The sequence below is a fragment of the Onychomys torridus genome, chromosome 18 (assembly GCF_903995425.1).
Source record: "Onychomys torridus chromosome 18, mOncTor1.1, whole genome shotgun sequence".
Lineage (NCBI taxonomy): Eukaryota > Metazoa > Chordata > Mammalia > Rodentia > Cricetidae > Onychomys > Onychomys torridus.
This window is the reverse complement of record NC_050460.1, coordinates 63,107,669-63,120,560: the sequence shown is the minus strand read 5'-3', so window position 1 is coordinate 63,120,560 and position 12,892 is coordinate 63,107,669. Positions and strand designations below refer to the sequence as shown.

At 43.1% G+C, this 12,892-nt stretch overlaps 1 protein-coding gene across 1 annotated transcript in view; it reads right to left on the bottom strand.

The window, feature by feature from the left end:
- The window catches only part of Stk38 (serine/threonine kinase 38), a 28,867-nt gene that overhangs the window by 11,266 nt on the left and 4,709 nt on the right, over positions 1-12,892 (bottom strand). The window contains 5 exon segments of the mRNA XM_036167563.1: positions 2,178-2,301; positions 6,703-6,786; positions 8,149-8,271; positions 9,427-9,478; positions 11,507-11,642. Of these exon segments, the coding sequence (XP_036023456.1) occupies positions 2,178-2,301; positions 6,703-6,786; positions 8,149-8,271; positions 9,427-9,478; positions 11,507-11,642 (519 nt within the window).

The following is a 12,892-nucleotide window of genomic DNA, read 5'->3' as shown; positions in this document are numbered from 1 at the left end:
TGCTGACATGGGAAGAAACAGCAAGAGGTTTCTAATACTTAAGGGTAAAAATCACAGAGAAAAACACACCTTGTACCTAAGCTAGGTAATGACTACTATGCTATGATTTAATTTTCCTCTTCAGAGAAGTGAGAATTTCTCCCATGATTACAGTGTATTTGCTTACAACAGTATTTTGGACTTGAGGGAAAATCCTACTTTACTTTTTTTTTTTTTTCTTTTCCTTCGAAACAGGGTTTCTCTGTGTAGCCCTGACTGTCCTGGAACTCGCTCTGTAGCCCAGGCTGGCCTCGAACTCACAGAGATCCACTTGCCTCTGCCTCCCGAGTGCTGGGACTAAAGGCGTGCCCACCACCCAGTAAGTGACCTAAAGTAACTTTTATGTTTGCTCCGGTATCTGTAAAGTTGTCTATATCTAGAGGCAAATGGCAATTCCACACAGGCTGAATTGCTGTCATTAGAACGAAATGCCAAATAAAATATAAATATTCAGGGAGACTAAAAACAAGGTTTTGCACTAACACAGAGAGGCAAACTAAGAGGAAGGTGGCCTGTGGGCAGCTGAGCATCAGTTAACAAATGCTGAACCCACTACTCTACACTGGAGACTAACAGCCTGACAGGCGAGCACACTGGCAGTTCTCAAGACCACCAGGGCCTTTTCCTAACATCTTATTAGAGTACTTAAATGGACGCCACTATCCATTACATAACTGTTAATCTAATGATAAACTCCTTAGTTTCCTACAAGGTCAGAGTGTAAAGCTCAATACCAATATCATAAAGCAAGAGAAAAGAGATTCAATTCATACCCTAAAATTCAGCAACTAAACAAAAGCAAAGAGAAAATATGTCAAGTAGCTAAGAAGCTAAGCGAGCCGGAAGGTTCAGTGTCTACCTCATGTAAAGCTACTTACAGTAGGAAACAAGGGAAAGAGACCTCTGACCTCAGAGTCTCATGCTGCCTTCTGAGGGGCATATCATTCATAAATCTTTTTTTTTCTTGTATTCTTGGTAAGAATTTTTCCCTTGGACAAAAATTAAATAAGGGCCCAAGACTTGAAAACTGTGAGTCCTCAGCATCCCTGGGAATACTCTGAGACCAGGAACAGTGGCTGAATCAACCCTAAGGTCACTATGCAGCTGTCACTCACTACCAAGGAGAGCAGGAAGTCACGGCCTGACTTATGTGAGTTTGCCCAGATGGTGGGAGGGCTCAGGCCAGCTCAGGCTGTGCAGGCCAGCATCACCAAGTCCAAGGGCAGGGTCCAAGGGACATGAAAAACTAAGGGATTAGTGCAGTCATGGGTAGGGAGACACATGGTAAAGAGCTGGTGGCCAGGCTGTCTCTTACTACCTAAGAGCGGGCACATAAATGCTTAAGACAAGGGGCGGGGCACATTCTACTAGCCAACTCTACTGTAATCTTGATCTTTTGTCAGTGAAAATTACTGGTGACCCTGGGTCTAAACTAAGGGGTGTCACAAGACCAATATAGTTTGTCCCAATAAATTACATTTGCTTTGTTAAAAACCAAAAAGAGGTACAGGGACTGGGAGGAGAGGAGGGAGGGGAACTGGGGTTGGGATGTAAAAACAAACAAACAAACAAACAAATAAATGCAAAACAAGAGAGAAAAAAACAAAAACAAAACAAAACACTTGTCTTCTGTTTGCTTAGAGTTTACTGGTTCACCAGGAGAGACTGTCCCCAAAACAGATGGGATGCTCTGCTCTGGCTTACTCTGTAGCTGTCTAAGCTTGAAATCTCAGAAAGGAGAAGTGGACTCTAGATATCAATACAGGTGAAGAGAAATCACTCTTTACTAAGAAATCACCAAGAAAGAAAGCAAAAGGTTAAAGCACAGGAGTCCATGGCCTCAGTGTGATCGGCTGGACAGCATGCAGGACTCCCATCAGCAGGAAAGTAGACAAAGCTCCCTACTTTGCACATGTTTAAAAGAAAAAGAAACAGGAAGACTTAGCCACCTAAAATGGGGAGTGAAGGAAGGCTAAGACCTCAGAGAGTCACCAGCACAGGCGGACACTGACCTCCTTCACAGACCTAGACTAGACACAGACTCTGAGCAGTTACAAGTAGAGGAAGGGTTAACTGTTGATGGGGGAGAAAAACCACATAACAAAAGGGAAATCGACCTTTCATTGTGAAGTAATTACCTCCAGGCAGGAACTCCATGATTAGGTAGAGGTTTAGCTTCTCCTGAAAACTATAGAACATTTTCACAACCCACAAACTGTCTGCCTCCAGTAGAATGTCACGCTCCGCACGAATGTGGCCAACCTGGAGGTATACGCATTTGATTAATGACAAGCCTTGCTCTGCTGTAAACTGTATATCTGTTTAAACAATTTAAATACTGTTCTGAGTATTTATTTGTGATGAGCAAAAGTTCTGCTACCACAAACTGACCAACTTGAAACTGACATTTGACTTGAAGGAATTCAGTAACAGAAACCTGGTAAGAAAGGCTTTTACAACTGCCAACAGGAATGAACGGTTTCAATGCAACAGGAATTGTAGCAGTGTCAGGAAGTAAACCTCTGATTAGTTAAAATTATCATTCACATATAGCTATATATAATATATATAATTTGTCCTAATAATCTTTTTTTTTAAAGGCACGTCTTTCATGTTTTCACATCTTCCATGTTGGCTTTGAACTCACTCTGCAGCCAAGGTCTACCTTGGACTCAGATCCTCCCTCCTGCCTCCGTCTCCACAACTGAAGATTACAGGCATGTCCTGCCACACTGGTTTGTTAGTGAGAACACTGAACCAGGGATAAACAAGCCCTCTCCCAGCATCCCCAGCCCATAGTGCTAATCATCCCATAGGAGAAACAGCCCCGCCTCAGTCTGCATTACCCAAGTGAACTTGTTTTTGTCTGGTTCTGGTTTCATTCTGCCTGAGATGGAACCCAGGACCTTGCTCATGCTAGAAAAGCACTCTACACAAGTGTTCATGTTCCATAAGTACTCAGCTATGTGTCCCTCACAGTGATAGCAAAGTAACAGAGCCCTGAGTAACAATTCTAGGATACCATGGTGCCACAGCACTTAGCCCACTCTGTGCACTACACCGCAATATGAAAAAAATAAAGTTTTTACTGGGTTATAGATTCAAAATCATGGCATTTCTAGTTTTCTACATTTTCTGCAACATCTAGCTAAAAAGAGACTGAGCAACAGGTAGTTTAGGGAAGCTGGTGAAATCCTTCTGTTCAAATGCAATGCTTTCTGAGCAGGGGTGTGGCTCAGCTGGTAAATGGCTTGTCTAGCATGCATGAGCCCTGGGTTTGATCCCAGCACCATGTGAAGCTGGGGAAGAGGTGTATATGCTATAAATCCAGCACTTGAGAGACAGAGGAGGAGGATCAGGAGTTCAAGTGACCATCCTCCTCCTCTACATAATAAATCTGAGGCCAGCCACGACTACATGAAACCCTGTCTCCAAAATGATGATGACTATATCAAATTTATATTATTTAAAATATGTAAGAGTAACAAAAAAAAACCATTATTACATATTCTCAAATTGATTCCTCCTTTTTTTTTGTCACAAGATCCAAGATGGGCTGAATCAAATCTAAGTTCATCAGTCAGTCCAAGCCTATGATAAAAGTCTGATCTTAAGTTTTTACACTATGTTCCAAAGATGCCTGAAGATTGACAAACTGGAGTTCTGTGGTTCTATCTAATACAGTGTTTACACACTGCTCGTTTTGGCAGGGTATCTTCAGTAGGACCACATGCTCTTCCATGACTCACTGGGAGACACACCCTATCATCTCCTGACTTATCTCTAACCTGCCTATTCTCCCAAACCCCGTGGGGCTTAAGGGCATAATAATTGGCATATCTGAGTTTCCAGTCTACAGGAACATGGCTCTTTGGGGAGCTCTAGCCTCAATGTGTGAAAATCCTTAGGTTTGTGTTAAGTGTTATTTCTGGCACATGGTGGTAAGAGCAGAGCTATGAAACCACAAAACCAGCCCGACCTCTACCTTGCCTTGTCTGAAACGGGAAAAGCTTGTGAAAGTTTACTGCTGCTTGCTGACCTGCACTCTATCCAGAAGAGTGTGACCTCTGCTCTCCTGGGTCCCTCCCTACTACAAAGATCCAAGGGAACAGAAGCATTAGTGTCACCACTTGTCGCTCATCTTGCAGGACACAATAATGACTGTGATGTCTCCTGTTTGTCAAGAGGAAAGCTAACTGCTAGGAGTCCACCTTATCCTTTCCTGAGGCTGACATGGCAACCAGAAGCCATGAGATCTAGAAATGGAGTCGGCTGAATACAGAGGCAGAGGTACAGCTCACACCAGAAGGTTCTCTTCCCTAGCCATAACATCTAAGGCACTAAAGAAGCTGACGTAGCAGCCAGTCCTGTCCTTCCACAGCAGTGCAACCCATCAACCGCACTGAAAGAGAGCTGACTAGTGAATGCTCACGTCTCCCTCTCTAAATGTTCCCAGGCGACAGAAGCATCCCCTGTGTGGGGCAGAATAACAACCTGAGCTCAACAGGTAGTGATCAACCCTGCTCAGTTCAGAAATGGAAACAAACAGTACCTACAACACGACAACTTAGATTCTCAGTTGGAAACAGTATCAGCGCTACCCAAAAATGGGGACAGAGCTGTGCTGGCCCACCTCGCACATTTACCTAGCATAAGCACTGAATGCTTTCAGGACTTAGCTGGCCACATATTGAGTCCACCAACTAAGGTGACCTAGTTAATGTTCCAATTAATGCATTATTTTAAAATTCCAATTAATATTTACTTTCATTAAGAAAATTATAGATATTAACCTTGAAGAAACAGTAATATTTGAGAAAAGATTTTATAACTTCTGTTTAGATCACCTGCTATTGAGCTTCCAGTCATGATGTACCTACTTAATAACTTTCCCTTTTTCTAAGGGTTTTTTTTTTTTTTTTTTTTAAAGACAAGGTCTCTCTCTAAATAGCTCTGGCTGTCCTAGAACCCACCTATGTAGACCAGGCTGGCCTCAAACTCATAGAGATCCTCTGCCTCCCCAATGCTGGAACTAAAAGGGTGCAGCACCATGCTTTTTCTAATTTTTTAAGTGTTTTGTTTTGTACCCATGTGTGTCTTGTGTATGAGTGGAGGTCAGAGGACAGTGTCCAGGAATCAGTTCTCGTCTCCATTCTGTGGATCCTACCTGACAAAGCTTGGGTCATAGGCTTAGTTATCTGAAGCACCTTCCCGCTCTACCTCTCCCCAGCCCCACTTTATAACTCTGACTGCTAACCAAGTGACACAAGCTGAGTGCTGGCTCCAAGTACAGGAAATACACACTACAGAACTTACTCATGATCTACAGATATCCTGACTAATTAACAGTTAACTGTTTCCTCCAGTCAGGACCTGCACTTCTACAGCACACTGTCCTTCAGGTAACATGGAAATAGGGCTATAACGGACTTTCATTAAGTTGCTGCTTGCTTAAACTGCAATAATATCTAAAGAGCTGCTAAAGACCTGCTTTCAACGGGAATCAAGATTCCAAGGCTTCCGAGTAGAACGTGAAAAAGGAAATAAAGTGACTAATCATTATGTGTACGGCTGTTTGGTCTACATGGCCAGTCTGAGTACCATGTGCATGCATGACCCCAAGAGGTCAGTAGAGGGTGTCAGACTCCCCGAGACTAGAATTATGGACTGTTGTGAGCAACCAGGAAGGTATTAGGAATTGAATCCAGATCCTTCAAAGAGCAGCCAGCGCTTTTAACCACTGAGCCATCTCTCCAGCCCACAAACTCCTCAATTTTGAGGTGGCACTTGAATATAGGCAGGAAAGACTATGATTCTACTCCTTCAGGTGGCAGACAAGACTAGATGTGGGGCCAGTCTCTATCCTTACTGCTGGGCTCCAAACAGAGAGTTTGGCCTGGCACAAGATCTCTGACCTTACACTGGAATTCTACAGCATCACCCACTGCTACCTGTTTCCGGGCAACCAGCTAAGCTATACCAGCTCCACAGAGGGTCTGTACTCTTACTTTTAAAATGATAAGCTATCAATATTTAAAGCTTATGGAATATTTAATCTTACTTATTTGCATTAAGTATGTATCTCAGATCTATTTTCAATGTGAGCTCCAGTCCTTATTTGGTAGGGTGGTGTGTTAGTAGGGATGGAACCCAGGGCCGTGCACAACACAGGCAAGCACTCACCACTAAGCTTTGCTCTGCCATTTATATTTTCCAAATTAATTCAGAAATTGGCAAGGTGGCCTCTCTTAGGTGCTGATGAGCCACAGAGAAGGCCCATCTTCAGTTTAGGTATAAAGAGCACAGCAAATTCTGACACATCTGAGTTTTACCTCTCCACCCAAGAAGTACAAAAATCTTGTCATTTCTCAGGATTGGTAAGAAACTGCCATCATACGAAGTGTGACCTCAAGAGAGTGCAGCTGTGATAGTTGGGAGACCCAAAGCTTCCTCTATAGCCTCCACTGTAAAGTATTATTCGTTATTTGTATTTTAAATGTGTAAGTGCATCTTTTGGGGAGGAAAGTATGATCACATGTTTCATATCCATAAGAGAACTAACTAGAGAAAACTCTAATAAAGCAAACAGACTAACTAAGCAAAAAGAACAACTTGAACAACAAGCCCACAAGCTGACGGACGGCAGCTCCCGCTGAACATTACCTGCTCCTTCTCAAGCGTGTCTGCTTTGCGCAGGATTTTCATGGCATACACGTGCCACGTGTCTTTCTTCTGAAAGAGCCTCACCTGGAAGGTTACAAAGCAAGGCTAGGTAGGTCGAGTTCACACTACCAAGCTGAGGAGTGTATCTCCAGCACTGGGGATCTGACCCGGGACTTCACAACTACTATTTACACTAGAAAAACATTATCATTTGAATATAAGCAATATTCAATAACTTGCAAAAAACCAGACAATACTTTTAATGTTACAAATGAATGTATTTGTCAGCCATGCCAATACTGGAAAGATCCTCAACTATCTCTGCAACTGAACGCTTTGGCTCCTAGTTGACCAAACTAATTTAAAAGCCTTCAGTTTTAAATTTAAGGCCTAGTTATACCCATGACAAAAATCAGCCAGTCATCTTGGAAAGTGTAAGTAATAATCCTAACATTTAAAATGAAAATAACACATCAGGTCTACTTGTACTTGAGTACAGTAATCTTAGTGCTCAGAGGCTGAGACAAGGCTGCCACCAGTTTACAGTAGTAGTCTGGACTACGGTGTGACCCTGTGTCACACCAAAACAAACCACGAAAGTAAAAGCTTATTCATGGGAAAAATGTCTAAAAGTTAAAAACAAACAAGACAACAGCTGGGCAGTGGTGGTGCACGCCTTTAATCCCAGCACTCAGGAGGCAGAGGCAGGAGAATCTCTATAAAGTCTAGAAAGTGAGCTCCAGGACAGCTAGGGCTACCCAGAGAAACCTTGTCTCAGGAAAACAACAACAACAAGAGACAGGGTGGTCTCTTTGCAGCAGCACTGTGGTACTGGGAAGGCAACAGCTTTAAAGCAGCCGGCTCTGCTCAGTCTGTCTCGGTGCCCAAAAGCCATGTGACAGTGTGCATCTCCAGGGTATTCATTTACAGACACCATCTATAAAATGGCTACTGTCATGATTATAGGAGAATAGTTGATAAACTGATATCCTCCAAAGTAACATCAGGATCTAAGCACAGTGGTACATGCCTGTAACCCCAACACTCTGGCGCCCGAGGCAGGGGGATCATATAGTTGATGCTAACTTTGGCCTCATACTGTGACTGTTCAAAAAAAGAAAAAAGAAAGTGCCAGCGAGGTGTTGGTGGCACATGCCTTCTCGAGAGGCAAAGACAGGCGGATCTCTGGGAGTTCCAGGCCAGCCTGGTCTACAGAGTAAATTCCAGGACAGAAACCCTGCCTCAAAAAAATCTAAAACTAAAACAAGAAAGAGCCAATGTCATCTCTGACAAGACAGAGAAGTGATCTGAAACAACGAAAAGGGGAAAGAGAGAGTGAGGGTGTGCCTTGCGTGCCTGCCCACTGAACCCCATCTATGTGTACTGTGTACACAATCGGGAGCTCCTGATACGTTAGCAGCTGTGATGCTCTGGGATATTTTTTACCTCACCAAAAGCTCCTCAGCCTATGACTTTTAAAGATTCAAAATCTCCCAGTCCAAGCCTTGTTCTCTTTAATCGAAGAAACTCTGTTTCCTTCCGAGCATGTGCTGATCTCCTGAGTCGTTTCTAATGTTTAAACAAAGGAAAGGAAGGGAAGTTGAAATTCTGGAACTCTGAAACCAACTCCTATCTGCCTTCTGCAGCTGGGCGCAGGGCCACACTCGTCTATGCATAATCTTCTCACACATGACCCCATCACGCAAGCCTCATTCGGTGGGCCTTCCTCCCTTTGCTGGCCATCAGACAGATACAACAAGCCACACTGAAGGGGATCTGAGAACTTTGACTCAACTACTTCAACAGTCCACTGTTGTAGTTCTAATGAAGAGAGACAAACCTACTTTCCTTGGGCCCTGTCTTAGGTTAAGTGTGTTTGTCTGGGTCCTCCGGACCTGTGCACACCGCTGTTCGTCACCTGGTTTTCCTACATGTGTTGGGCATTTGCTATCACTGCCCCGGGTTGTGTCACTCGGATCTCTAAAGGCATTTCCAGTGCTGTTTGGTTACCTACATCATCCCTGGGTTTTTTGTTTTTTAATTTATTATATATACAGTGTTCTGTCTGCATGTTGCCTGCACACCAGAAGATGGCGCCAGATCTCACAGACGGTGGTGAGCCACCAAGTAGTTACTGGGAATTGAACTCAGGACCTGGAAGAGCAGCCAGCGCTCTTAACCTCTGAGCCGTCTCCCCAGGCCGCATCCTCCCTTATTGGGTGTATTTTTGCCGCATGTATGTGGGCAGTGTACAGACAGGCTGATTTGAGACAATATTTTGCTTTGATAATGACATCAGAAATGGACCTTACTTCTATGGAGCCTTTTCAGTTCATTTACTCATTCATTTAGGGAATTTAGTGTAGGTTGGCCTGTCTTGCAGCGATACTCCTGCTTCAATTTCCAAGTACTGGGATTATAGGTATGAAACACCTGAACTTTGTAAGAATGCTCACCTTGTTCTTTTAAATTTTAATTTAGTTTTGCTAATTTCATCTTTTCTTAGAATTCTAAGGCTAATTAATTATAGTAACTGTGAGTAGAGATACCTCCCTCTCCTGAGTATTTAACTAACTTCTTCCTCTGCATGATAACAGTCCAAAAGCATGCCATCTCTCAAATTCCTGTCACTGAGGCAAACGCTTCTCTGGCACCAAAGCTAACTTGATAGAGAAAGCACAACCTTTCACACTGGAGCCCAAGAAGAACTCCCATGTGAATTACCTCTTCATTCTTTAGGACTTCTTCTTCCATCACTTTTTCTAACTTCTTTTGTCTAAAAGAAACAATAAATATATATATAACTAGTATTTTATTCTGACAAGCCTATATGAACATGATTGTTAGACACTTGTAGGAAATGAAAACGTATTCATTTAGGTAAAGCCTTTTTTTTTTTTTTTTGGTTTTGGTTTTTTGAGATGCGGTATTGTGTTCCCCCGAAATATGTGTGTTCCCCGAAATAAACTTATCTGGGGTAAGAGAACAGACAGCCACTAGAACAAAGCCAAAAATGGCTAGAAAATGGGTCAGAGCAAGCCATAGCAGAAGTTGGGCGGTGGTGAGTTCAGGCCACTTTAGAAACAGCTAGGCATGGTGACTCAGCCTTTAATCCCAGAAATCCAGCCTTTAATCCCAGGGAGTGAAAGCAGAAAGGTATATTATGCCTGAGGACCAGGAACTAAGTTAGTGGGTAGAGGTGTTTGCTGTAAAAGACGGACAACCTGAATTTGAGCCCAGAATCCATGTGAAGATGAAAAGAAAGAACTGAGTCCTGAAAACTGTCTTTGATTTCCACCACGTGCGACAGCATGGACAGACCCCTAGTCACACATTACTATATTATGGGTCACAGAACTAAATCTGAGAGGCTAAGCCTACAAAAGTTCCAGAACAGAGAATGTCTATATGACTCAAAAACAAGTGCCAGGCAGTGAAGACGCACACCTTCACTCCCAGCACTCGGGAGGCAGGTGGATCTCTGAGTTCGAGGTCAGCCTGGTCTACAGTGTAAGTTCCAGGACAGCTAGGGCTACTCAGAGAAATCCTGTCTCAAAAAATTAAATTAATTTTATTACTAGAGCATTTAATTTTTGTACTACAAAAACTTTTGAACCTTTTAGTTCATTGTTCAGATATATTAACTTGATTAGCTTAATTACTCAATTAAACTAATAGCTTTGGACACTTTAAAAGAGCTCTAATTTGCTTGTATATAAAGGCTTAATAAGAGTTTTCCTTGTTAGGGTCAGGGTGTCTTCTCACCCATTAGCAGCTGTAGACAGACAGACGTTAAAGCAGTTGTTTGTTATTGATAATAAAATATATCAAGTATTACAAAAAAAATTAAAATGAGCTCCTGAAACTCAATAATAAAAGTCAACACAATATTTTAAATTGGGAGACAAAGCTGAAGGTGGTGGTGCACGCTTTTAATCCCGGCACTCGGGAGGCAGAGGCAGATGGATTTCTTTGAGTTTGAGCCCAACCTAGTCTACATAGTAAGTTCCAGGATAGCCAGGGCTACATAGTAAGACCCAATAGGTTTTGGGGTATTTGTTTTTTACAATAAAACAAAACAGCTATCACCATCACTATTAACTAAGTCTTTAGAATGGCAAGTGCTCACATGTTAGAGTAGCCCTTCAAGACACACAGTTCCACCTCCACCTTGCTGGTGAGCAAGCTGCCAAGCAAAAAGATCTTAGGAACCAGCTCCAGCCTCAGACAGCTGTTACTTATAAGGCAGGGTTCAAACTGCCAAGGAGTTACTCTAAGAAATCACCCTGCTTTAATGATGAACCTAAGTGATACGACCAAATTATTTCTTTTTATAATGCAACAGACTCCTGAGTTATTGACCAGTTGATACAGCTTTATTTTTTTAAAGATTTATTTATTTATTATGTAGTATTCTGCCTGCATGTATGTCTGCACACCAGAAGAGGGCACCAGTTCTCATTACAGATGGTTGTGAGCCACCATGTGGTTGCTGGGAATTGAACTCAGACCTCTGTAAGAACAGCCAGTGCTCTTAACCTCTGAGCCATCTCTCCAGCCCCTAGATACAGCTTTAATAGAAAGGATCTGGAAATCTGTCACACTGCCACTCCACTGCAGTAGATGGGCTATGTAACATGGCTGTTGCTACCCTGACCTCCTTTTGTGCACAACACATGCTATAACATGTAACCACACGTTCTTCATCTTTGTTTTGTTTTTGCCTTGTATACAACAGGTAGGCACTCTAGCACTGAGAAACATCCACAGCCCCACATCCAATGGTTTCCACCGAATTCTTTACCTCATTTCTCGTTCTTCGTGTTGAGCAATCAGGTTGCTATAAAAGTTCTCCAGTGTTACTTTGGTCATTGTCACCCTTTCCTTCGTATGGTTACTCATGGATGAGCAGGGTGTTGAGCCTGTCATTGCCATGGCTGCTAGAAGAAAAGAGAGGTGTTACTCTGCATCTTCCAGTTAGAATCCAGCAATGAGGCACTCCCCTGTCCCTGGTCAAAACAGAAACTGGTATAATCTTTCTGGAGAACAAACATAACATGCAACAAGCAAACAAGCCAGGCGTGGTTAATACCTAGGACAGAGTCACCTGGAGAGGGAATCTCAGTGAGACTGTCTAGATTAGGTTGGCCGAAGAACGTGTCTGTGGGAATTTTCTTGATTGTGCTGATGTGGAACCAACTGCCCACGGTGAGTGGCACCAGACAGCTGGAGAGATGGCTCAGCAGTTAAGAGAACTGGTTCTCACAGAGGACCAGAGTTCAGTTCCCAGCACTCACGTGAGACAACTCAAAACCACCTGTTATCCAGCTCTAGGTAATCTAACCCCCTGTTCAGGTCTATACCCGGGTACATGTACACGTGTCCACTCCATGTACAAACACATACTTTTTTAAGACTGAAGAAGGAGCTGAGCACTAGCAGACATCATTAGTTCATGCTCTCTGGCCTTGACTCTGGGTGTGATGTGAATAGCTGCTTCAAGTTCCTGCTTCCCAGACTTCCACAATGATGGACTGTGACCCTGAACTGTCAGTCAGACAAACCCTTTCTCCCTCAAGCTGTTCCTGTCAGGGCATTTTATCACAGTAACAGGAAACAAAACTAAGTCACCAGGTATGGTGTGACATGCCTGGAATCCAGTACTCAGGAGGCACAGGCACAACACCCTGTCTTAAGTTATTTCTATTGCTCTGATAAAGACTGTGAACAAAAGCAACTTGGAGAATGCAGGGTTTGTTTGGCTTACATAGCCCAGGTCACAGTCCACTGTATGAAGCTATGGCAAGAACTCAAGGCAGGAACTTGGAGGCAAGAACTGAAGCGGAAGCCATGAATGAATGCTGCTTCCTGGCTTGCTCTCCATGGCTTACTCAGCCTGCTTTCTTACAAACCCTGGAACCACTGCCCAGGGGTGGCACTGCCTACAGTGAACTGGGCCTTTCCATATCAAGCATCATTCAAGGATGCCTCCACTGGTTTGCCCATAGACCACTCTAATAGGAGCATCTTCTCAACGAAAGTTCCCTCTTCTTAGATGATTCTAGCTTGTATGAAAAAACAAAAAACAAAAACTAACTGACATTCTATCTCAAAGCAAATGAGAGTGTAAGTACACACACACACAACTAATTATACAGTTCCATTCTTTGCCAACTACAAAACTGTATTA